We start from the raw sequence: 25,170 nt of genomic DNA on the forward strand, positions 1-25,170 counted from the left end.
AGCCCATGCATCACAACAAAGAGTAGCCCCTGCTCGCCGCAACTAGAGAAAGCCCGTGTGCAGCAATGAAGACCAAACACAGTCAAAAATAAATAAATGAAATAAATAAATTTAAAAAATAAAATAAAAAAAGGAAGTAAAGGGAGCTATAATGACAATGACTCATCAAATAGGGAATATCAGTAAAGAGAAGGAAATTGCAAAAAAGAACCAAATGGAAATTCTGGACTTGAAAAGTACAATAACCAAAATGAAAAGTCCACTACAGGGGCTCAACAGTAGATATGAACTGGGAGAAGAAATAATCAGTAACCTGGAACACAGACTGATAGAGATTATGCAATCAAGGAGAAAACAGAATGAAACGTGAGATACCTGTAAGCATTCCAACAAACACTAATGGAGGACTAGAAAAGAGGACAGAGAGAAATGAGCAGAAGAAACATAAAATGTCTGAAATGACATAGTAAAGTGAAAGAAATGGGATAAAAATTGATGAATAAAAAGAAAAGCCAAGGGCTTCCCTGGTGGCACAGTGGTTAAGAATCCGCCTGCTAATGCAGGGGACACAGGTTTGAGCCCTGGTGAGGGAAGATCCCACATGTCTCGGAGCAACCAAGCCCATGTGCCACAACTACTGAGCCTGTGCTCTAGAGCCCGCAAGCCACAACTACTGAGCCCACGTGCCACAACTACTGAAGCCCGCACACCTAGAGCCCGTGCTCCACAACAAGAGAAGCCACCGCAATGAGAAGCCCGCACACCACAAGGAAGAGTAGCCACTGCTCACCACAACTAGAGAAAGCCGGCGCGCAGCAACAAAGACCCAACACAGCCAAAAAAAAAAAAAAAAAAAAAAAAAAAGTCAGACCACAAGACTTAAAAAAAAAAAAAGCCAAAACATCCTATTTTTGACTAAATTTTATAAACCTTCTGAAGTTTGCAAATCAAACACTACCTTACCTTTTTAAAAATCCACTACACAATACAATTAGGATTTTTAAAAAACAGCTTTTTGATATGGAAAACTTAAGAGTTGTGATCCTGGAATCTGAACTTTCTAGTGGATATAATGATTCTCTAGATGATTCCAATGTGAGTAATCCAAACCAATACTTCTCAAACTCCTCAAACATCTCCTGCATAAGAATCACCTGGAGAATCTTGCTAATTGATCTTGCAGATCAATTCAGTAGGTCTTGGTTGAGGCTGAGATTCTGCATTTTTCTCAAGCTTCCAGGTGATGCTGATGATTCTGGTCCAAGGAGACTCTTACTAATCAAACCGATTCATTGTCCCACAGCTAGGAGTGGGACAAAGAATGTGAATGGCTGTGCCAATGTAAGTTGGTGGCAGTAGGGCTGGGACTGAAGGAGCAGCCTGCATTGTCAGCAGATAGGTTATAGACATAGGGATTAAGTAAACAAGTGAATATATTTAGCAAAGTGGGAGATGGGTCCATATCCACTAAAAGGAACCAGGACTCATTGAGATTTCTAAGTCCATGTAGGGACAGTATGAAATAATCCGGGAACACTTTGTATCGGAAAGAAAGTACTCTAAGAGTAAAGGCACAGAGTTACCTTAAAGCAGCTTGCACTGCCCAAATCTGGAGAATTTAAGTCCAAAATAAATAATGATAGAAACAACAGCTGAAAAAGCTCCAGAGTCCATACAAATATAAACAAACAAACAAACAAACAAATGGGGAAGAAGGCGAAGCAATACCTTACAGCAGAATTTATTAACACAAATACAGAAGGAATAATGCCATTAGAAAATCACTTGCCAACCATGACGGATTCAGGAAATAATTATCAAAAGATGCTATAACTAGTGGGTGAAATTTTAATGGGAAATAGGATATTTACATAGTCTCAAAGTGTCTCCCCACAAAACACTTAATAACTTTACACTGGAGAACCTGAGAGATGTTATCTTACCAAATAATAAAAGTTAACTTCACCAGCATGGTATAAATAGACATCATATTCCCCTGATGTGATGCACTGAGAAGAACACAGCATCACTTCTGTGGTATTCCTGCCCAAAATATATATCCTGAATCCACTCATGAGGAATCCTCAGATAAACCCAAATTCAGGGGCAGTCCATGTTATAACAATCTGCTTCAAAAATGTAATGGATGAAGAAAGACCACAGTACTATTCTAAATCAAAGGAGACTAAAGAGATAGCAACTAAGTAACTAAATGTATCATGTGATCTTGCATTGGATTTCTAGACAAGAGAACAAGTTTTTGTTGTTATTTCACAAGGGGCATTATTAGGACAATTGGCAAAATTTGAATGGAATCTATAAATTACAAATGGAGTCTAATAATTAAACTATAAATTAACAGTAATATATCAATGTTGATTTCCCGATTTTGATGTATATACTGTGGTTATGTAGGAGAATGTCCTTGTTTTCAGGAAGTACATGCTGAAGTGTTTAAGAATAATGGGCATAATGTCTGCACTTTACTCACACATGGTTCAGAAAAAAATACATATATTTGTGTACATGTATGTATAAAGAGAAAGAATAAAAGGCAAATATGGTAAAAAATGAAACACTGAGGAATCTTGGTGAAGGATATACAAGAACTTCTTTGTCCATTCTTCTAATTTCTAAGTTTGAAATTACTTCAAAATAAAGTTTAAAAACTAGTATAACCTGGGAGTTCCCTGGTGGTCCAGTGGTTAGGACTCCATACCTTCACTGCTGAGGGCCCGGGTTCAATCCCTGGTCGGGGAACTAAGATCCCACAAGCCATGCAGCACAGCCAAAACGATAAATAAATAAAAACTAGTATAATCTAAAAATAATAGTCAAGGATAGGGAACTCTCTGGATTCTGACTCACAGATTAATCATTCTCATTGCTCAAAAGTCATCTCACTTCTGCCTGTAAATACAGAATATTTAAAATCTTTAAGTATCAATATTCTTAAAAGATGAGACTCTCATTGTATGAAGGCAGACATTTACTCTATTATCCTCTCTTCTGATAATTCATAAGGCAAACCCTATCTTTAAAATTTGAGAAGTTTTGGACTTTCCTCGTGGCGCAGTGGTTAAGAATCCACCTACCAGTGCAGGGGACATGGGTTTGAGCCCTGGTCTGGGAAGATCCCACATGCCGCGGAGCAACTAAGCCCGTGAGCCACAACTACTGAGCCAACGTGCCACAACTACTGAAGCCCGCACACCTAGAGCCTGTGCTCCGCAACAAGAGAAGCCACTGCAATGAGAAGACTGCCCACAGCAACGAAGAGTAGCCTCCGCTTGCCGCAACTAGAGAAAGCCCGTGTGCAGCAACAAAGACCCAACACAGCCAAAAATAATTAAAAAAAAAAAAATTTGAAAGTTTAAAAAAAACTTGAGAAGTTTGATGAGTTATGTAGTAGATTAGCAATATTTTCAATGTTACACAAATTCTCTGTTCTACCTTGAAGATCAGCACCACAGACATGTGACCTAGGACTATTAATGAAATGTGGCCCTTAAGACACACATTAAAAAAGAGAAACAACTGATGGAAAAATTGGTAAAGTTCAAAAAAAGGCAAACCTCAGTAGACATAAACTAGGCAAATGTGTATTGCCAAAGGCATACTAATTTTTTTAGCATTATTTATAATTTCAAAACTTGGAAAGACAATGTAAACATCCTATTAATGAATACTGCTTGTAATATTGAAATCAACCAAAATACCTATCAATAAGGTTGAATAAAATTATTATAAATTTTGAAAAAATATGAGTTAGATTTGAATATACTTTTGCATTGCTGCTGTTATAGACTAAATGCTTCTGTCACCCCAAATTCATATTTTGAAATCCTAACCCCTGAAGTGATGTTATTAGGAGATGGAGCCTTGGGAGGTGCTTAGGTCATGAGGGTAGAGCCCTCATGAATGGGATTAGTGCCTTTATATAACAGAACCCAGAGAGAGCTCTCTTTTACTCTGCTCTTTACCATGTGAGAATACAATGAGAAGATGGCCATCTGAAAACTAGGAAGCAGGCCCTCACGAGACACTGGATCTGATGGCACCTTGATTTTGGACTTCCCAGCCTCTAGAGCTCCTTTGCCCGAATTATAAAATATGGAGCGCTATGCATGATAAGTGACAAAAAAAATTAAAGCTTACATCTAACATTTGTATACGCACAGGAAAAAGTCTAGAAGAATTTACACCAATCTGTCAAAAGGAATTACGCATGGTTATAGGGGACTTTCAATTTTTACTTTATGTACTTCTTTATTATTTAATTTCTTTCTTTTTTAATCAAAAAGCATGTATTAATTCTGATTCAAAAAATAAAGGGGAAAAAAACTTAGGGTCACTGGTACACAGGAGGAATAAGTTGATCCACAAAAACATAATGTTATAAAACACTACTTCTTGGGGATAAGGAAAACCCATGTTATTACCTTGATTTCTCATTGGAATGGTTAGCAAAGCAAGGTATGGCAACAGCTGAGTTTGGAGGCATAAAGCTGGTAAGCAGAAGTCAGAAAAAAGTGCTTTTGCTGCCAGGCAATTTTCCCGATACTGCAGAGAAGGAAAAAAATGGTGAAATGAAAAATAAAAATTTAAATATGGATATTTATTCCTAGACTAAGTTTATTATATCACAAAGTATGTGGGTTTATATGTTACAAATATACTCTAAGAGTTTATCTGATCAGTCCCTTTTTTTTTTTTTTTGGCCACGCTGGGCAGCTTGATTAGTCCTTTATAACTGTCCTAGCATTATCTAACAAAGCATTTTATCTACACAACTATTTCACACTTGATATAACAGCAATAAGAACAAGACTTAAGGTAGAAGAAAAACAAACTTAAAAATTAAAGGACTTCTGTTTATGAGCATACACATATCACAAATTATGTGAGGATATTGTTTCTCAATGAAAGAAGGTATTTTCTTCAGTTAAGAGAGGCACTATGCTACAGTGATGATAAGAGAAGTATGATCTCTGCCTTTCAGGCGCTCACAGTCTTTAATCATTTATATGTAACAAATGCAAAATTAATATACATGCTATAAAGCACAAAGCAAGTCAATAAGGGACATAAATTGCTTAAAAGTAATGAAATTCTCCAAGAAATCCAATGAAAATTTTCTTAGGTAATGAATGATAGGTTCATATGTAGCCATATGAATTTAAAACTGGAAGACATCTTAGAGATGACCTAGTCTGGGGGTCACAAATTCAGATGCTATTGGAGTCAGGCAGTTAATAGAAATCAGTGCAGTGGAACAGCTTGGGGAGGTGGTACTGACCACTCCCATCACCAAGGGGCAGATTATACTTGGCTTGAGCAGACCGCTGCCATGTAAAATATGGACCAGTGTTGCCTTACTTCCAATTTTTTTTTTCAGGAGATCGCAGAAATTCTGAAGCCAGAAATCCTTACCTGAGTTTTAACTATTATACTAGTTTTTAAAGATTGGCAATTCATTTAAAAAAATCTGTGTGTGGGTTGTATTCAACTTGTGAGCCACCTGTTTTTGACCTCTAAATAATTCAGTCCTCCATACTTACAGCTGTGGAAACTAATGGCATATTAAGTGAAATAACTTGTGCAGATGGTTAGAGGTAAAGCCAGGATTTATTTTCAACTGAAACGAAAATATAATTATAACTACAGGCATACCTCAGAGATACTGTGGGTTTAGTTCCAGGCCACTACAATAAAGTGAATATCACAATAAAGCAAGTCACACAAATTTTGTGGTTTCCCAGTGCATATAAAAGTTATGCTTGGGACTTCCCTGGTGGTCCAGAGGTTAAGACTGCGCTCCCACTGCAGGGGGGCACGGGTTCAGTCTCTGGTCGGGGAACTAAGATCCTGCATGCCATTCGGTGTGGCCAAAAAAAAAAAAGGTATGCTCACACTAGACTATAGTCTCCTAAGTGTGCAATAGCATTATGTCTAAAAAAACACTGTACATACTTTAATTAAAAAATACTTCATTGCTAAAAAATGCTAACTATCACCTGAGCCGTCATCCAGTCATACTCTTTTTGCTGGTAGAGGGTTTGAAATATTGCTAGAATTATCAAAATGTGACACAGAGACACGAGGTGAGCAAATGCGGTTGGAAAAATGGTGCTGATAGACTTGCTTGATGCAGAATTGCCACAAACCTTCAATTTGTAAAAAACACATTATCTGTGAAACGCTTTAAAAGTGCTATAAAACGAGGTAGGCCTGTATACTTTGATGCCAATAAAATAGGTATATGCTTTCAATTTTTGAGTGCTTTTTCCTTAAAAAAATGACTAAGCATTTAAGAAGACTGTCCTTTTTATGTTTTATCATAATTCTAAGAAAATTGTGGGCCTTAGCAATTATTTCTCATTAAGAACGAAAGATCACTTTTCTTTTTCAATTAAAAGAAAAAACCAACTTTATTGAGATATAATTCACATACCATAAATAGTTCACTCTTCGAAAATGTACAATTCTTTTTTTTTACCTTTTTATTTATTAGAAACCATTGGGGTTTATGCAAGGGTCGAAAACTTGTTCCTCCTCCTTGGCAATGAGCAAATCCTCGGGCTTTGTTGGAATGTATCACACCTCTCGTAGCTATAGATGTACTATACTCCCTGAGTAAAGAGCGCATCTAGAGAAGGAGACAAGATGTGAAATTAAGAAAATAAGAGATTTATAAAACTGTACTTATTGGTACTACTGACCCCCAAAAAAGGCTAATCATATTTAGTTACTGTATGTTCATTTTTTTCAACCTCACCACAGCCCTAAAAATAATAGTGCTACAAAATTTTGAAGAAAATTCAACTGTGACATAATAATCAAACGCTATGCGTGAATATTAACTGGATGTTGGATGGAGGTGGTGGAAATAACTTTAAATACATTTTTGAGATAGCTGGGGGAACAGGAATAAGGACATTATATTACTGAATTTATGTTTATTTTCTTAGGTATGATAATGCTATTGTGGTTGTAATAAAGCAATGTCCTTATGCATGCTTAAGTGTTAAGTGTTGTGATGCTACAATTACTTTCCAATTATTCAGCCAAAACAAGTGTGTCAATACAGATTAAGCAAATGTGGAAAAATGTGAAAAACCGGTGAACAAAAGTTAAAGGTATTCAGGTAGTCACTGTGTATTCTTTCTATTTGTCAACAGGTTGGAAAATTTCAAAATAAAAAAGAAGCAATATAAAAAAATTAAGCAAATGCAACCGCTGAATAATGAAACTCTAAATATATAACAGAAACTGTATCATAACTGTTTAAATGATGGAAATATGGCTAGTGTGACCAGGGAACTGAATTTTTTTTTTTAATTTTTATTTTGGCTGTGCTGGGTCTTAGTTGCGGCATGTGGGATCTTTAGTTGCAGCATGCGGGCTTCTTAGTTGCGGCATGCATGTGGGATCTAGTTCCCCGACCAGGGATCGAACCTGGGGCCCCCTGTATTGGGAGCACAGGGTCTTACCCACTGGACCACCAGGGAAATCCCTGAATTTTTAATTTAATTTAAATAGCCACAAGTGTCTAGTAACTACTATACCAGTCAGAGCAGAGTTAAACTGTTAAGAAAAAATACAAACTTTATAGTGAATAATTTCAAATGTGCAAATAAATAAATAAATAAATTTAAAAACCATCAGAAAGTATAGCAAGAAGCACAGGGGACTTCCCTGGAGGTTCAGTGATTAAGATTCCACGCTTCCACTGGAAGGAGCATGGGTTCGATCCCTGGTTGGGGAACTAAGAGCGCATGCCACACAGTGTGGCCAAAAAAAAAAAAGAAAAGATAGAGGCACAGTTCCTTTCCTTCTGTCTACTTTTCAATGGTTGTCAAGTTTTCCGACTATGTATTAGTTTTATAATCAGAAAATAACTTTAGAAAAAATTAGTGTATATTATCATCGAAAAATCAGATTCACTGCTGAAGTTTCACTGGGTTGGATGAATTAATTTTGTCATTGTTATTAAGGAGTTACTTAAAATAATGTCAAATCAGTATGAATAAAAGTAAACTTTCTTTCTCAATTCTGAGGAAATAGTCATAAACAAAAACATTTAAGTCAAATGGTCTTACATTCCAGTCACAACTGAGGATATCTGCAAAACTCAGAAATTCACTGGCTCTCACAAGATCATCCACTTCTGTGAAGAAATCGACGTAGTTCTGGTGAAGATATAAATTAAATAATTCTCCTGGCATGTGTGACATTTCTACTACTTCCTATAAAAAGAAGTATATATAATTTTGGTAAAAATTCAGTGGTCAAATTTATATGGACACATATTTAATATTAATAGTATACAGCGTGTAAATAGTATTAAGTGTTATTAAAGACTTTACCTCAGGTTGAACAAGCAATGTATCCCGCTCATACTCTGATAAATGAGAAGGCAATCGAGGTGAGTCTAATTCTGTTACAGATGCTCCTATTAAAAAAAATGTCTGGAGTTATTAAAAATAACACCACCTTTATAATTATATAGCACCTCTCATTTGAAGGTTTTTCAACAGTTGGTTTTAATGTTTAATCCCACTCATAATCCAAAAATACTCTATCTAAATACATTTTTCTGCTATGCCTTTCTTAGGTCCTGCCAAAGAGTATCTGACCTAGTCCTAGCTCTTTCTTGTAACTGAACCAAATATATGACATTTTAAAAAATGTATTTTATTTCAATTGTAAGATAATAACAGATTTTTTAAAAATGTATAAGGTTTTCTTACGTTTACAATATAGTATTTTCCCCAAAGCTCTGAAGAGAAAAAGAGAAACATCTTTGCCACCAATAGCTTGGACCTCTTGATTTTCAAATATCCTATCAGGTTTTTGTCTTCCTTTTGCTTTTGACAGCACAGCATCTGATTTTAATGAAGACATTCGTTTTTTCCTTGGCCATAAATTGTTCTTTCCTAAATAATATACACCCAAGAAACAACATTTAAAATAAAATTAAAATATGAAAATTAAAACGGAGAACATTTCAGATATAGTTACACTAAGTGTTCTAATTTAAATGTTTTTCTAATAAATAATTATGAAGTATACAGAGTCCTCTTTCAGTTACTAAACTATTAAAATGAAATTAAATGTCATCTAAAAGTATGTCATGACACAGACTTCAAATTTTCACATACACAATGACATACTCTTAACATAGTCATATCACCTTGGTTTCTCACAGTGTTAATGGCAAGGTACTATTCTTGGTGCATGGTATGTACTAACTAATTTAGTCCTCATAACAACCCTATCAGAGGAGAACTATTATTATACAGAGTAAAGAAATGAGACATAAAGAGGTTAAGTAACTGGCTAAAGGTCAGCAGCTAGTAAGTGATTTGAATCCAGACAGTCTGGTTCTGCAATCCATGCTTAACGACGATGCTATATTACTTCTTTACTGATTTGGGCAGTCTCCAATTTATGAATAAGCCCGTGTTCAAATTTCACTGGGAAATCTACTTTTTAAAACTCAGGGACTCCCTGGTGGTGCAGTGGTTAAGAATCTGCCTGCCAACGCACGGGTTCGATCCCTGGTCCGGGAAGACCTCATATGCTGCGGAGGAACTGAGCCCATGTGCCACAACTACTGAAGCCCGGGTGCCTAGAGCCCATGCTCCGCAACAAGAGAAGCCACCGCAATAAGAAGCCTGCGCACCGCAATGAAGAGTAGCCCCTGCTCGCCGCAACTAGAGAAAGCCCCTGCGCAGCAACAAAGACCCAATGCAGCCAGAAATAAATAAATAAATAAATATTTAACGAAACAAAAACAACTCAGAATGCATGACTTCAGAAAACCAGCCTGGAGTATTAGAAAAACACAGGATCTAGGTTTGAATCCTACTATTGTCTATCTCATTAGGCTGGTCTGAGAATTAAATGAAAAAACATATTTGCTAATACAGTTCCTGACCCACTATTATTTTCTTCCCTCTGAAATTTCTGAGCTCAGAGCAATAACGTTATAAATGGTAGTTAGGATCCCAAACTGACCCATCCCTAATTCTAGTAGTGAACCTAAGCACAATTTACATTTATGTTTCTACAGCAAGAAGCAGAATTCTGGTTTCAGTTGTGTTAGGATGTCTATTTCTGTAGAGTTATTTGGAAAAACAAAGATGTCACTAAATGAACACGTTACACTTGTGGGTAGAAACTAGGATTTCAGGTGGATTTTGAGATCTCCAAAGAGCTTTTAATTCTTTAAGGTCAATTCCTCAATGTTAAGCATCAAGTAGGTCACTTGTTAAATGTTTTCTGATGAAGACTGTATGCAGTAAATTATGATCATTAAGTGCAAAAATTAACTCATTGCTATTAGTGGGGCTATCTCTTTACTATAGCATGGCTAGGGACCCCTTTTATATATTAACAAGTGTAAATGCATTTGTTAAACATATCATATATGAACTATTATTAAATTCATTAACAGCTGGCCATTTGAGCACTGAATGTGTGTCAAGCACTGGAATAAACACTCTACAAGGATTACCTCACTCTTCACACATCTCGATCAGACAGGTTCTCATATAAAAGGTGAAAAAATAAAGGCATGGAAACATTAAGTAACTTGCAAGATTCAGTAACTGAGAAGTGGCAGAGCCAGGATTTCCTCCCAGGAAGTCTCATTCCAAATTAACTTTGAAGGGTAAAGTGGCAAACCACGTAAATAAATCAGCTTTTGTCTCAGATATATAAATATATATGGTGACACATAGTGGTGTGTGTATGCATGTGTACATACGTAATTTTATTACACTGTCTCAATAAAAAAATAGTAAGTGGAGATAGGTATATACCAATTTTAAGTTAAAATGTTTAGTTTAATTTCATTTCATGAACCATTAAGAAAAAGTTAGTCACCTATAAAATACCATAAGAGTGTATCTTTTCCAGTTACCTGTTGAAGAAGAAAACTGGAGGCTGTTTATTGCACTTCTGATATCACCAGAACATCCTTGACAGAGCAACTCTAGAGAAGTTTTATCAGGGACAACAATCTTTCCTCCATCCTAAAATGAAAAAATTAAAATTAAAAAAGCTATTTTCCAAGCAAAAAACAAACAAAACCACCTATTTTCTAAACTTAATGGAAGTATAATAGAATCTTTCCAATTTGAATGCTAAAAAGCCTACATGTTAAACAACAGTCTGCTTATGAAGGTACAAGTGTCAATGACATCACAGTTTAAGGTAAAATTTCAAGGTTATAAAATACCGTTTTACTTTTTTACTTGGACTAGGTTATATTTTGAAGTTCTCTCTCTTTCACTATATACATACATATATACAAATATATATAAACACACACACACACTCACACACAAATGCATAAATACGTGAATACGATATATCACCTATCACACCCTTGGTAGATCAAGTATAAGACAAGAAAAACTTATCCTCTCTTCCCCCTCAGAAACTCTTAATAGTTACTGACAACATAACTTAAGCTGAATTCATGTGATTGTTCATAGATGATCCCATTTCAGCTCTTGATAGAAAAATAGTACTGTGCTACGATCTTTAATATATTTTTAACTTTATTAACCAAAGCTGTTTCAAAAGTTCTTTATGAAAGTTATCCTTTTGCTCCACAGATCCCAACTTTGTAACATTTGTTACCACTTTAGGAGGAGCCTTTCCAGACCACTTTTTGTGCACACATATCTGTAAGTAAATATAGTATCTGTAAGTATATATAGTATCTGTAAGTATATTCAGAGTTAATTTTTGAAACGTTAAGTGGGATTATATCATATGTATTATTCTATGAATTAACACCATTGTGATCTTTGTATGTTAGTACCTTTAAGTCTACATAATTTAAAAAAAATATTATGGGTAGACAGTAATTTAACTAATATTTCCCCAAATGAAGGGACATTTACATTGTTTCCACTTTTTTACTATTCCAGACCTATATATATACTATATATACAGCTGACCCTTGAATAATGTGGGCTTAGGGACGCCAGCCCTCCTCACAGTCGAAAATCCAAGTGTAACTTATAGTTTGCCCTCTGTAGCCGTGGTTCTGCATCCTCGGATTCAACCAATCATGGATCAGTAGTACTGCAGCATTCACTACTGAAAGAAATGCACATATATGTGGCCCATGCAGTTCAAACCCATGTTGCTCAAGGGTCAACTGTATACCTTTGCCAACATGCATGAACATTTCTGTAGAAGCAGAGTGCCCTTCAAAGTGTCTGTAACATTTACCAGTTTTATTTTTCCTAGCAATGGTAGGTGAGAGTGTTCATTTTTCCGTATCTTTGGCAACCCTGTATATAAATCTTAAATTTTTTGTACTCTGATATGTGAAAAATGTTACCTGGTTTAAATATGAATTTCTCTGATTACTACGTAGGGCTGAACACCTCTCATGTTTACTATCCATTTGTATTTCTTTGTGTACTGGCTTCTGTTCTTAGCCTTTTTTTTTTTGCAGGCATATTTTTATGTATTCAGGTATTAGTGGGGCTTCCCTGGCGGCCCATTGGTTAAGAATCCGTCTGCCAGTGCAAGGGACATGGGTTCGAGCCCTGGTCTGGGAAGATCCCACATGCCGTGGAACAGCTAAGCCCGTGCGCCGCAGCTACTGAGCCTGCACTCTAGAGCCTGCAAGCCACAACTACTGAAGCCTGTGCTCTAGAACCCATGCTCCGCAACAAGAGAAGCCACCGCAATAAGTCCGCGCACCGCAATGAAGAGTAGCTCCCCCTTGCCGCAAGTAGAGAAAGCCCACACACGGCAATGAAGACCCAACACAGCCAAAGTTAAAATAAATAAAAAATAAAAAAATATATTCAGGTATTAATGCTTTTCTGTTAAAAAACTGCAAATATTTTCTTTCATTCTCATGCTTGTTTTTTATCTTTGTTTACCATGCCTTCTGTCATTTCCTAAGTTTTCCATTTTTTCTGAAGTAAATCCATGGCTTTCAGGTTTTTGTTTCTTGCTTAGAAGACTTTCCCCCAACCCAAAGTCAGTATTTTTTCCTAATACTCTTCTAATTTTTGTATTCAAATCTTTAATCAAGGTTTAAATTATTTTTGTGCATAGTATGAACTAAAGAGGCAACCTTATGTTTTTCTATATGAATATCCAATTGTTCCAACACCAGTTGTTAACCGTAATAGTCTACTTTCCTTCCCCAGTGATGTAAAATACCACTTCCATTATATAAAAAATTCCCATTTACACATACTGATCTATTTCTGTGCTGTCTGCTCATTTTATTCTTCCATTTGTCTATTACTGTGCTAATACCACACTGCTGTACTTCCTATAGTTTCATCATATTATGTTCCAATACCTAGACAGCAAGTCTCTCTTCATCACTCTTTTACAAAATTTTCTTGCTCATGCCTTCTCTTCCAGATTAACTTTATTTTTATTGGGACTATATTTACCTTAAAAATTGTTTTGAGAGGAGTACTTGTTTTTGAAAAATTCTAGATATGGATTACTTGCCAGTAAGGAAATATAATTTGAAATTATAATCCTTGGTAGCTGAAGAAAATACTATGGATGTTAATTACTGTGCACATGGCAAATACGGCTAAGATGTATGATCAGCAGTTCCTTCCACACTTTATATACCTCATGATATCAGAAAAGACTAAAGATCTTTCTTCCTATGAATACAGAGAAACATTTATTTAAACTTAAAGAAAAACACTTAAGATATTCAACACTCTTTCTTATTATAACTCATTCACTTAAGATGTCAACACTCTTCCCTAATATAATTAACTAAGCTACAGAATACCAGAAATTAAACTCTCCTTTAAATCTTCTTATACTATCATTATCATCCTTGGAGACTCGAGACAGTATCATAACATTTGATTTTATATTTGATTTATATTTATATGTAAATATTGTGCTTGTTGCTGCTCCTTTTATGTAACATATCAATGATGATATCAAAAGTATACTAGTTCTAAAATTCTTGCAGGTCAACTAAAGCACATTAACCACATAACAAAGAAGTTATGGTATCTCCTTTTACTAACTTGCTAGAGTAAATGCCATTTGCAATTTAATGACTTAGTCTTAAAAAAAGTTGTGAGTAATGTGATACAGTAGTATGATGCTATTTTTATTTCTTCAATGTTTAATATTTAAATATAGTTTATAATTATCATGCTTATAGTAGAAAACATAGATTTTTTTCAAAAAGACAATAAAAAAATCACAAGTAATCCTACCATCCAGAATCACACTTAGCATTTTTATGTATTTCTTCTAGTATGTATAGGTTTATGTATATATGTGCATTGTGTTGTCATTGACAGCTGTATGTTTTGTTTTAGCACAGTGAATTGGAGTCAGAACAAAACTTAAACTCATCTGATACTTAATAGTCATGGAATATTATTCGAGTTATTTCCCTCGAAAGTTCAGCTTCCTTACCTATAAAATGGGGATAATTCTGTATGGTTGTGGTGAGGGTTTAATAAGATCAGGTACGTAAAAATACTTTGCATAGGGCTTGACAGATATATCAAGGGCTGGAAACACCATTTCTATTGTTAGAATTATCATATAACTTCGCATCTTGTTATTTTTAACTTGACATTAAATTGTATTTCCCCATGTCACTGAATATTTTCAAAACGCTAATTAATGACATTAATAGTTCACCACAGTAACTGCTCCCTCTATTACTGGACTCAGGGTGTTTCTAATATTTCACTATTAATACTTGTACTTATTCAGCTAAGTGCTCTACATACATACATAATTTTAATCCTCAAAATAACCTCTCCCTTGGAGAATTCCCTCAGTTCCTGTGATCCAGCACTCCAAATATATTATGATGTAAGATCCAGTTGATTTATAGCAGTAGGGCCCCCTAGAACCATGCTACTGGGAGTAGAAGTTTCATCAATTTATTTTAACATCATCTTGATTTGAAAAATAGAAAAAAATGATGCGTTAAAACTAACAGCTATGGGACTTCCCTGTGGCGCAGTGGTTAAGAATCCGCCTGCCAATGCAGGGGACACGGGTTCAAGCCCTGGTCTGGGAAGATCCCACATGCCGCAGAGCAACTAAGCCCGTGCGCCACAACTACTGAGCCTGTGCTCTAGAGCCCGCAAGCCACAACTACTGAGCCCGCGTGCCACAACTACTGAAGCCCGTGCTCCTGGAGCCCATGCTCTGCAACAGGAGAGGCCACTGCAACGAGAGGTCTATGCACGCAACGAAGAGTAGCCCCTGTTGGCCGCAACTAGAGAAAGCCCCCATGCAGCAACGAAGACCCAAAGCAGCCAAATAAATAAATAAATAAATAAAATAAATTTATGGGGGGAAAAGGTAACAGCTATTTCAGGGACTTCACTGATGGCGCAGTGGATAAGACTCTGTGCTCCCAATGCAGGGGGCCCGGGTTCAATCCCTGGTCAGGGAACTAGATTCCACATGCATGCCGCAAGTAAGATTTCGCATGCCACAACTAAGGAGCCTACCTGCTGCAACTAAGACCCCGCGCAACCAAATTAAAAAAAAAAAAAAAAAAGTACAGCTATTTCAGAACAATGTTAGTATACTTAACACTATTGAACTGGATGGTTAAAAATGGTTAAGATATTTCTAATACATAATACAGCTAATAATACTGTATTACATATTTGAAAATTGCTAAGAGAAAAAAATCTTAAATGTTCTCACCACAAAAAAGAAATGGTAATTACATGACATGATGGAGGTGTTAGATAACCCTATGGTGGTAATCATTTTTCATTACATAAGTTTATCAAATCAATGTGTCATACACCTTAAACTTACATGATGTTATATGTCAGTTATATCTCAATAAAGCTGGAATAAAATGGTTAAGATGGTAAATTTTATGATATGTATTTTTATCAAAATAAAAAATACATTAAATCTTTAAAAAGTGACAACAGGACAAAAGTAGAGTTGGACTGTTGCTGACTAATGGAACTAGATGCCAGAAAACAGCTTCTTGATAACAGATACAATTTAGAACACTAAGCCAAGCAAAGGGAAATTTACCTCAATGTGAAAAAGAAAATTAAGTTTAAAAGTAGAAAAAGGTTAAGGATTTTTAACATTAGTATTTCCTACATTTTCTAAAATGACGTGCTTTATGAGTGTAATTAAAATTCTTTAATTTTAAAAACTGAAATAGTTTGTATCTCTAACTCCTCAAGTTTATATAATACTACTTAAGTTTGGCTTTCTATAATTACAATGTAAGATTCAAATTAATCAGTTCTTAAAAGACATACCTTATTAGCTTCTTTTGTCACTATTCGATTAAGAAATTTCATCATAATTGTTGGTGCCACAGGGTTGAAACTGTCAAAGTTTTATAAAGAAAGATAGTGGTTACGTGATTAATTAAAAAATACAGTATGTATATGAAATTTTAAGCAGAAATTTCATTCTTACCTAATATTTGATATAGCACACTCTTCCTGAATTTCTTTGGGAAACAGTAACCTTTGATTATTACCTCCACTGAGACTGTCAGAGATTATAAATATTAGAGGACATCGACCAATCTGCACGTACTTCCTAAAATAACAAAAGATAGCAAGCAAATAAACAAATGGGACCTAATGAAACTTAAACGCTTTTGCACAGCAAAGGAAACCATAAACAAGACCAAAAGACAACCCTCAGAATGGGAGAAAATATTTGCAAATGAAGCAACTGACAAAGGACTAATCTCCAAACTTTACAAGCAGCTCATGAAGCTCAATATCAAAAAAACAAAAAACCCAACCCAAAAATGGGCAGAAGACCTAAATAGACATTTCTCGAAAGGAGATATACAGATTGCCAAAAACACATGAAAGAATGCTCAACATCATTAATCATTAGAGAAATGCAAATCAAAACTACAATGAGATATCATCTCACACCAGTCAGAATGGCCATCATCAAAAAATCTAGAAACAATAAATGCTGGAGGTGTGTGGAGAAAAGGGAACCCTCTTGCACTGTTGGTGGGAATGTAAATTGATACAGCCACTATGGAGAACAGTATGGAGGTTCCTTAAAAAACTAAAAATAGAACTACCATACGACCCAGCAATCCCACTACTGGGCATATACCCTGAGAAAACCATAATTCAAAAAGAGTCATGTACCACAATGTTCATTGCAGCTCTATTTACAATAGCCAGGACATGGAAGCAACCTAAGTGCCCATCAACAGATGAATGGATAAAGAAGATGTGACACATACATACAATGGAATATTACTCAGCCATAAAAAGAAACGAAATTGAGTTATTTGTAGTGAGGTGGATGGACCTAGAGTCTGTCATACAGAGTGAAGTAAGTCAGAAAGAGAGAAACAAATACCATATGCTAACACATATATATGGAATCTAAGGAAAAAAAAAAAAAGGTCATGAAGAACCTAGGGGCAAGATGGGAATAAAGACACAGACCTACTAGAGAATGGACTTGAGGATATGGGGAGGGGGAAGGGTAAGCTGTGACCAAGTGAGAGAGTGGCATGGACATATATACACTACCAAATGTAAAATAGATAGCTAGTGGGAAGCAGCCACATAGCACAGGGAGATCTGCTCGGTGCTTTGTGACCACCTAGAGGGGTGGGATAGGGAGGGTGGGAGGGAGGGAGATGCAAGAGGGAAGAGATATGGGAACATATGTATATGTATAACTGATTCACTTTGTTATAAAGCAGAAACTAACACATGATTGTAAAGCAATTATACTCCAATAAAGATGTTAAAAAAAGAAAAAAGATAGCAAGCAAGGTTGAAATTTAAACCATCTGCCATTTAATCTGGAGTTTTAGAAAAGTTCACTGAAACTCACCTCAGAACTTCATGTAAAGTATGAGAATCTCGATAAAACTGGTTAGGTAAATCCTACCAAAAACAAAGGAGAAATATTAGCTCAGTTTTATTCCCATGTAAATTTATTTTCAGATTTATATTTACCAAAACAGGAAAAATGTTATCTATTCAATGTACTGTAACCAGAACTTTTGTAGAAATTAAGGGAGACATCAGATAGCTGATATCCTAAATAGTAATACACATCAATGGGATTTTGATAGCAAATTCCTTAGGGTCACTACAGATTATAACATTTTTACTAAGACGTCACTTTCCAAATGTTTTTTGCCTTTCTATACTTAGGCCATTAAATTCTTAAAGTTCATTAACCTGTAGCTACTCTATCCAAGTTTACTGCAAAAAACTTTAGGTTTCTTCTATTACACAAAGCCTTTATGTTATATTTTACCAGTACTAATACTATGGAGAGAGTAAATGTCATTACCACATAAAATATATCTTACAATTGTTTACTCAATAGTTATAGCAGAATTTCAAAAGCTGTCCTTACTTCAACTAGAATTATCTTCTTATCAGTTCTCAGATCATCTCCAAGCATTTGTAGTTTGTTATATTTTGTCGCTCTTAGTAGAAACTCTTTAAAAACTGCTATCTGAGACTGATAAGGAAATACATGGAAGCTTGATTCTGAAAGGAAACATATTTAATACTTTTATTTTCAACCAAATATACACACCAATATTATACATATGTACGTAATATACATATACATTAATGAATACATTTACATATACATGAAGGAGCACACAATATTGTAGACTCTTTTTTAGGCAAAATTGTTCAAATTTAAAATAGAATATTCATTTCAAAAGACAAAAGTCACTATGAACAACAGTAACTTTTCTGTACCAATGAAGGTAATATGGAGTTAACTGATTTCAGAACACAGCTGTTAGTATAAGTCATACAATTGGTAAAAATATTTATGACTCTGCCTACACATTGAAGATTCTCCCTATTAGTGCATGACTATAAATGAGCTGTTTTCAATAACAGTAAGTTTTAATTTAATTTAATAATAAGTTTTGGGCTTCCCTGGTGGCGCAGTGGTTAATAATCCGCCTGCCAATGCAGGGGACACGGGTTCAAGCCCTGGTCTGGGAAGATCCCACATGCCGCGGAGCAACTAAGCCCATGCGCCACAACTACTGAGCCTGTGCTCTAGAGCCCGCGAGCCACAACTACTGAGCCCGTGTGCCACAACTACTGAAGCCCGCGTGCCTAGAGCCCGTGCTCTGCAACAAGAGAAGCCACCGCAATGAGAAGCCCGTGCACGGCAACGAAGAGTAGCCCCTGCTTGCTGCAACTAGAGAAAGCCCGCGCACAGCAACGAAGACCCAATGCAGCCAAAAATAAATAAATAAATTTTAAAAATAAACAAACAAACAAAAAAACCCATATACCCAATAGGGTCTTAGAAATCTTAAAGATATAGATGGGGGGCTTGTTACAAACCTCCTGTAAACCAGACTTTCCCCACTATTTCCACTACCTTCAGAGCAAACCTTACCAGGATTAAATATCTCCTTGAAATCATCATTTTGGAATTGTGGTAAAACTGGATTAATCCACTCTTGTACTTGAATACCATGCTCCTTTGATAGTATTTTTATAGTTGTTGTTTTTCCACATCCAGGGGGTCCTGTTATTAATAAAATAGATCCACCCTAAAACCAAATATAAACATGAATAAAAAGTCAAAATCATTGGAACGCTAGAATATTATGTTTGAATATTCTTTCTAAATATTAATTACCTCTACAGATATTTACTGAATGTTGGGTATAAGCAGACTAAATTTCACGATGCTAGCTGGAATAAACCAGCTTTAGATAAGAGAATCTTATTTCCTGAACTTCTAAGCATAGCTTCTGATAATTCCTCAATTCTTGCATTATGTTCCTCCCAAGGACTACTCAGTAGCCAAATTAAAACAACTTCAGCTAGATTAAAGAGGTAATGTCTGAAACAAGTATTTTTAGGGGTTACCTGAACTCATAAAATTCAACCTTAATACAGACCTCTCTTTGGATTATATACTTCAATATTATATAAGTATAATATTCTTATGGAAAAACCTCAGTTTAGATATCAGATTCTTTAAGAAATGTATATTAAGAAATATATTACCAGAGACAGGACTCTAAAGACAGACTAGAGGATGCAGCTACCAGTAACATTCCCTCATTCAGTAAATCTGATAAAAAAGTTAAAACTGAAAAATTATCAGGGGAAGATGTCCTACATATAATGGTGGGCTGTAATCCTTGCTCATTTGTTTACCTTTATTAACTACAGTAAATAAGGGCCTGTATACCTGGACCCAGAGAAGAGCCAGTTACACTTTAATTTTATTATTTATTTATTTATTTTTTGGTCATGCTGTGCAGCTTGTGGAAAGAGAAGGTGAAGGCAACTGTACTAGATTTTAAAAGTCCTAAGAGATAGAACAATCAAATGTAACGGGTGGTCCTTGATTAAATACTGGTTGTAACAAACCAGATATAAAAGACAACTGGAAAAATGTGAGTATGAACTGAGCATTAGATAACATTAGAGAATTAAATGCCAAACATTTATAATTTACGTTAAAATACTCATGGGAGAAAATGATGGGTATTTTTACAGGTACATGAATATTCACTTACTATTCTATTTTTACTCTTCTATTTTTTCTTTATGTTTCAAGAATCTCAAAATTAAAAAAGTTTAAAAAGAGAGAGAGAGAATATTCTAGCTTGGGGGCCAAGGGTAATTATGGAATTAGGAAGTGAAAGAAAAAACATAAGCGTAAGATGAATGACTATTTTAGGCTATATTTAATACAAAAACTAATATGCAATTTGCCTACTTGCTTTAGTGTGAGATAATCTGATATGCTAAATATATTAGCACCCTAATGGTTTACTATGCTTTATATATAAGAGGGAAAAAGAGGTACAAGTTAAAGGGGAAACACAAAGTCTCTTGAGTGTTTTAATGAGGAAGAAGTAGTAAGGTCAGACAGCTTTCTACTGCAGGTGATCTGGACTTATGAGAACAAAGTCAACATGAAAGTTTTTAACTTCTTATAACCAACTATAAGCCAGAGAAACATCTGAGGCCAAATGTTTTTAAACACATTTCTTATTTAGTTACCTGCTTTGGCTGCCTTTCTAAGACTTCAGCTTTTAACCAGGTTTCAACTTCTTCAATTTTCTTTTTATGCACAGCAAGTTCATGCTAAAATTTTCAAGTTTCAAATAAAACATTTTAACTCAAAAATTTTTGATACATCAGCACAGGTTAATCTACACATTTTTAATGAAAAAAACTAGAAACAAGTAACATGATATAGTAATAAAAAGGTCCTTTTGATTATACTTAATTCAATTCTTTATATTGATATGGAAAAATTCTATTCTTAAACTGACCCCAGTATATGAAAATTTGAGGCACATATGCAATTATAAAATATTTTAAAATCCTGTAATACATTTTGGGAAGAGGATTAATAGGGAGGGGTATTACATTTAGCAAAAAATTAAATGGATCAAGTCTATGTTGGGGGTTAAATTAAATCGAAGACAAATAACCAATGGTATACCTTCTGAATAACTGTTGGGAAAATTTGAGCCTTGGAATATAAAAAACCTAGAAATTATTATTTTTTTTCTAATTCATTTAGGCAGAAAGATTTTTATGAATAGTATCTGAAAATGCACATCCCTCTCCTTCCTGAAACTAAATTACGTAGACTTGTTTGTATGCCATTTATTACCTGCGTTTCTGGTTTGTATTTATCCACCCATGGTTCATTTTCTGACAGATATTCTTTTGAATTTTCTAGACCATAAATCTGCTTTGAGGAAGATAGGTTTCCTCTTTTTCTAGCTGGAAATTTGCTACTTTCTAGTGTGGAAGACACCTTTTTTCTTCTAAGACTTGAGTTATTCACACCTAATGATGTGGCAGTAATAGTAGGGATGCTTGTAGTCTCCGAAAAATCATCAAATGATGAGTCTACCCAGTTTGTTGTCTGAAAAAAAGAAAGCACGTAAACACTATTACATTTTTTTTGCATCTATTCCCTATATAACTAAACTACTCTACTAAAAAAATTCTTATACTTGTAACATTTAAAATAAAAATCTCACAAATTAACTCTTTAAATAAAATTGACTCTGTATTAGTCATTTTTGTACTTTACAATAAGCATAAACGTATACTTATGTACTTGACCATGGTAATGATGGATGTCATATAAATGAATAGAGAATACAAACTTAATTCCTTTTATTAATTATAATCTTCCCAGAATAAAGATTAGACTGATACTTTAAAAACTCATTTGTAGCCCTGAAACACAAATATTAAAATTATCTACCAAAAAAGAAGTAAAACAGAATAAAGAAAAAAAGGCATTATTTTAACCATGTAGAGCAGTAAGAAAAGTAACACTTCTGCCTTGACCAGGTTAATACATTCACAAACTAAGAACCATTTTATACATTCAAATAATCCCTACTGGCTTTAAGAGATGTGAAGATAAGTCTAAGAATACTGAAGCTATGAATAGTTTGTAATTATGACTTGATTATATTTTTCTTCAGCTCATGAAGCAACTAATATGTTTATGAAAGGGAGGCAGGCTTTCCAGGGAGGGTGATTTGTCAGACTTGTTTAGGAAAAAGAGTACTGGTTTAATAGAGCAGGAAAATCAGTGAGTTCTATTTCATGGTCTTCTGGTCTATAGAAACTATTAACCCCTCTACGTTTCCCTCCAACATTTCCTTTTCTTTAAAATCCTTTGCAAGAATACATAGAGAAAAATGCTAAGTTAAGCAATTTTAACCTAAAAATATTTAGGAGTATTAAAAAGCGTTCTTTTTTTAATAATTAGAATTTTAAAAGTGGACTTTTTCTTAACATTCCAACAGTATAAATCTAAAAAAATCTAGCTTAGTACCTGACTTTTGTAATTCCCTGCCTGACTAACAAGATTATATTTTCCTTAAAGAATACTCAGCCATAGTTGTGAACGATTTATTTGACAGTGTTCCTTTCTGGGAGACAAACAAAACCAAAAACAGAGGTTGGAGCTGAAAGTAGGCTCGGGAGAAGCAATACTTACAAGTATTTTATGAATGTGAAATCAAACTTCATTCCTCTTATAAACAGAATCTAGGATTATGATCAGCAGTGGGTAAAGAAATGAAGACGGGGGCTTCCCTGGTGGCGCAGTGGTTGAGAATCTGCCTGCTAATGCAGGGGACATGGGTTCGAGCCCTGGTCCAGGAAGATCCCACATGCCGCGGAGCAACTAGGCACGTGAGCCACAATTACCGAGCCTGCGCGTCTGGAGCCTGTGCTCCGCAACAAGAGAGGCCGCGACAGTGAGAGGCCCGCGCACCGCGATGAAGAGTGGCCCCCGCTCACCGCAACTAGAGAAAGCCCTCGCACAGAAACGAAGACCCAACACAGCCAAAAATAAATAAATAAAATAAAAATACGTTTAAAAAAAAAAAAAAAAAGAAATGAAGACGTTTTGGAAAAAAAATTTTAGTCATAGCTACCCAATTCATTTCCTCCTCTTTAAAAAGACTATTACTAGTATTACAATTTTGGCCCCTTTCCTGTATTTTTAAGAGTACATAAAAATAGTAGTAGTAGTAAAACTCTTGATAGCAACTCTGATCTAACGATTCCAATCTCCATGTTACTTATACATTTTACAGTTTTATTTCTTAGGTAAATGTGGATTTCCATTTACTTTAAAAAAAAAAAAGAGGAAGAGGAAGAGAAACAGCAAAGTTAAATAATTCACTTAGAGTAAAAGAAAAATCGATCCACCACTAGGAAAACAGCTAACTTTCAGTATACTGTCTGATACCCATCCTACCCACCGGCTAGCCTTGTTGAGAACTGGCACACTGAACCACATAATTTCTAAGAAGCAGGGCTTGTTGCTAAGCTATAACACCAACTACAGCTCATGTATTTTTCTTCTACTGCTCTTTCATTCAAGAGTTTTCAGCCTTTTCTTTGTGACCAGGATTGTAAATAAGCATTTTTTCAAAATTAAGGTTGTGTTTTCAGTGTACAGTTGTTTCACAATTTATTACTGAACTTTTTAGATCACTAATTACAACAAATACTGGGCACCATTACTCTCACAGCAGTAATAAGTCATTGGGAACACACGTAAACATTCATAACTCCTTTTGGCAGTTATCACATGGCCATTTTAGTGTATCATACCTTTGTGGAAGATACCTTTGGTCTAAGAAAAGTTTTTGACATTATAAACTTTAATAGTTCCCATCCGTAGCATACAACCTGTAGTACATTAAAGTATAATTCACCTAGGGGAAAAAAAGACGAAAAAAAATCTCAAATTAAGAAAAACTGTAAAACAGAAGTAATTAATATATATTGATAAAAATCAACGACATAATAAAGTTAAGGCTCAAGAACTAGTGAAAGAGAACACAGCAAACATACATGCAGCAAAAAATCAAAATGCTAAAATAAATTTTACTTTTAATGACTATAACTGTCAAATTATCTGTGGTGATGTAATGTTTTTCCTACGAACTCAATAATGTATTAGAGAAAACAGAAAAACTACACATTTGTGTACCTACCTTTTGTCATTAAGAAAAATTAAACTATTTTATTTGTGTAGTTTTCATACTGAAAATTAAAATTCCCCACATTTCAAATTATAAAATTTCAAAAAATTTTCCGAAATTTCAAAAATAATAACAAAAAAAAGCACCATACAATGAATTCAGACTTATCACTTACTTTGGACAAAGACTTTATATCTTACTGTAAACTTTTTCTATAACTGTTGTTATTTGAATACGTTATTACGAAATTTTTTGGCAACACTGTTTTCTGACTTTCATAGTTCTTCAATGTTTATACAAACTAGTGAACTCACCAGTTTTAAGTTAGCCAGAAAGAAAGTTTTTTAAGGTCTACAAACCTGTAAACTGAGCTTTATAGTTTGGAGTCACACATAATTTATGTGTAAATACTTCCACACACTAGAAAACAAATCACACACACACACATAGAAATTGTTCACGACTACAGAAGTTTTTGCTTTGCGGTTTCAAAGAGTTACATAGGTGGAAAACACAGAGTTGGCAGGTCGAAATAAAAGACGCAGACCGTTGTCACAGTCAGGATTCTAGTCGCTCTTTGAAAGCAAGACTGACAGTTACCTCCTTTAAAAAGCAGGCAACTGTCCTTGATGGTACCAGGTTTC

General features: G+C 34.9%; 2 protein-coding genes across 8 annotated transcripts in view; one reads left to right on the top strand and one right to left on the bottom strand.

Annotated features, from left to right (window-relative positions):
* The window catches only part of LOC309658531 (survival motor neuron protein), a 259,347-nt gene that overhangs the window by 225,967 nt on the left and 8,210 nt on the right, over positions 1 to 25,170 (top strand). The gene's annotated exons all lie outside the window — the stretch shown is intronic.
* The window catches only part of RAD17 (RAD17 checkpoint clamp loader component), a 29,603-nt gene that overhangs the window by 3,967 nt on the left and 466 nt on the right, over positions 1 to 25,170 (bottom strand). Inside the window, exons 2-17 of one of the 7 annotated variants that reach the window (XM_082457225.1) lie at positions 25,127 to 25,169; positions 24,153 to 24,256; positions 21,673 to 21,930; positions 21,051 to 21,134; positions 19,423 to 19,579; positions 18,403 to 18,539; positions 17,869 to 17,921; positions 16,462 to 16,587; positions 16,299 to 16,368; positions 11,656 to 11,700; positions 10,931 to 11,042; positions 8,754 to 8,939; positions 8,370 to 8,455; positions 8,103 to 8,249; positions 6,500 to 6,649; positions 4,443 to 4,563 (exon numbers count right to left, since the gene is read on the bottom strand). In XM_082457225.1, the coding sequence (XP_082313351.1) occupies positions 4,443 to 4,563; positions 6,500 to 6,649; positions 8,103 to 8,249; positions 8,370 to 8,455; positions 8,754 to 8,939; positions 10,931 to 11,042; positions 11,656 to 11,700; positions 16,299 to 16,368; positions 16,462 to 16,587; positions 17,869 to 17,921; positions 18,403 to 18,539; positions 19,423 to 19,579; positions 21,051 to 21,134; positions 21,673 to 21,930; positions 24,153 to 24,194 (1,774 nt within the window). In that variant the 5' untranslated portion in view covers positions 24,195 to 24,256; positions 25,127 to 25,169. Of the gene's footprint in view, positions 1 to 4,442; positions 4,564 to 6,499; positions 6,650 to 8,102; positions 8,250 to 8,369; positions 8,456 to 8,753; positions 8,940 to 10,930; positions 11,043 to 11,655; positions 11,701 to 16,298; positions 16,369 to 16,461; positions 16,588 to 17,868; positions 17,922 to 18,402; positions 18,540 to 19,422; positions 19,580 to 21,050; positions 21,135 to 21,672; positions 21,931 to 24,152; positions 24,257 to 24,885; positions 25,094 to 25,126; position 25,170 lie in introns of those variants that run through there. The other 6 variants (XM_082457226.1, XM_082457224.1, XM_082457222.1 and 3 more) reach the window with 6 other exon arrangements.

This window comes from Balaenoptera physalus, assembly GCF_965194825.1.
Source record: "Balaenoptera physalus genome assembly, chromosome: 3".
NCBI lineage: Eukaryota > Metazoa > Chordata > Mammalia > Artiodactyla > Balaenopteridae > Balaenoptera > Balaenoptera physalus.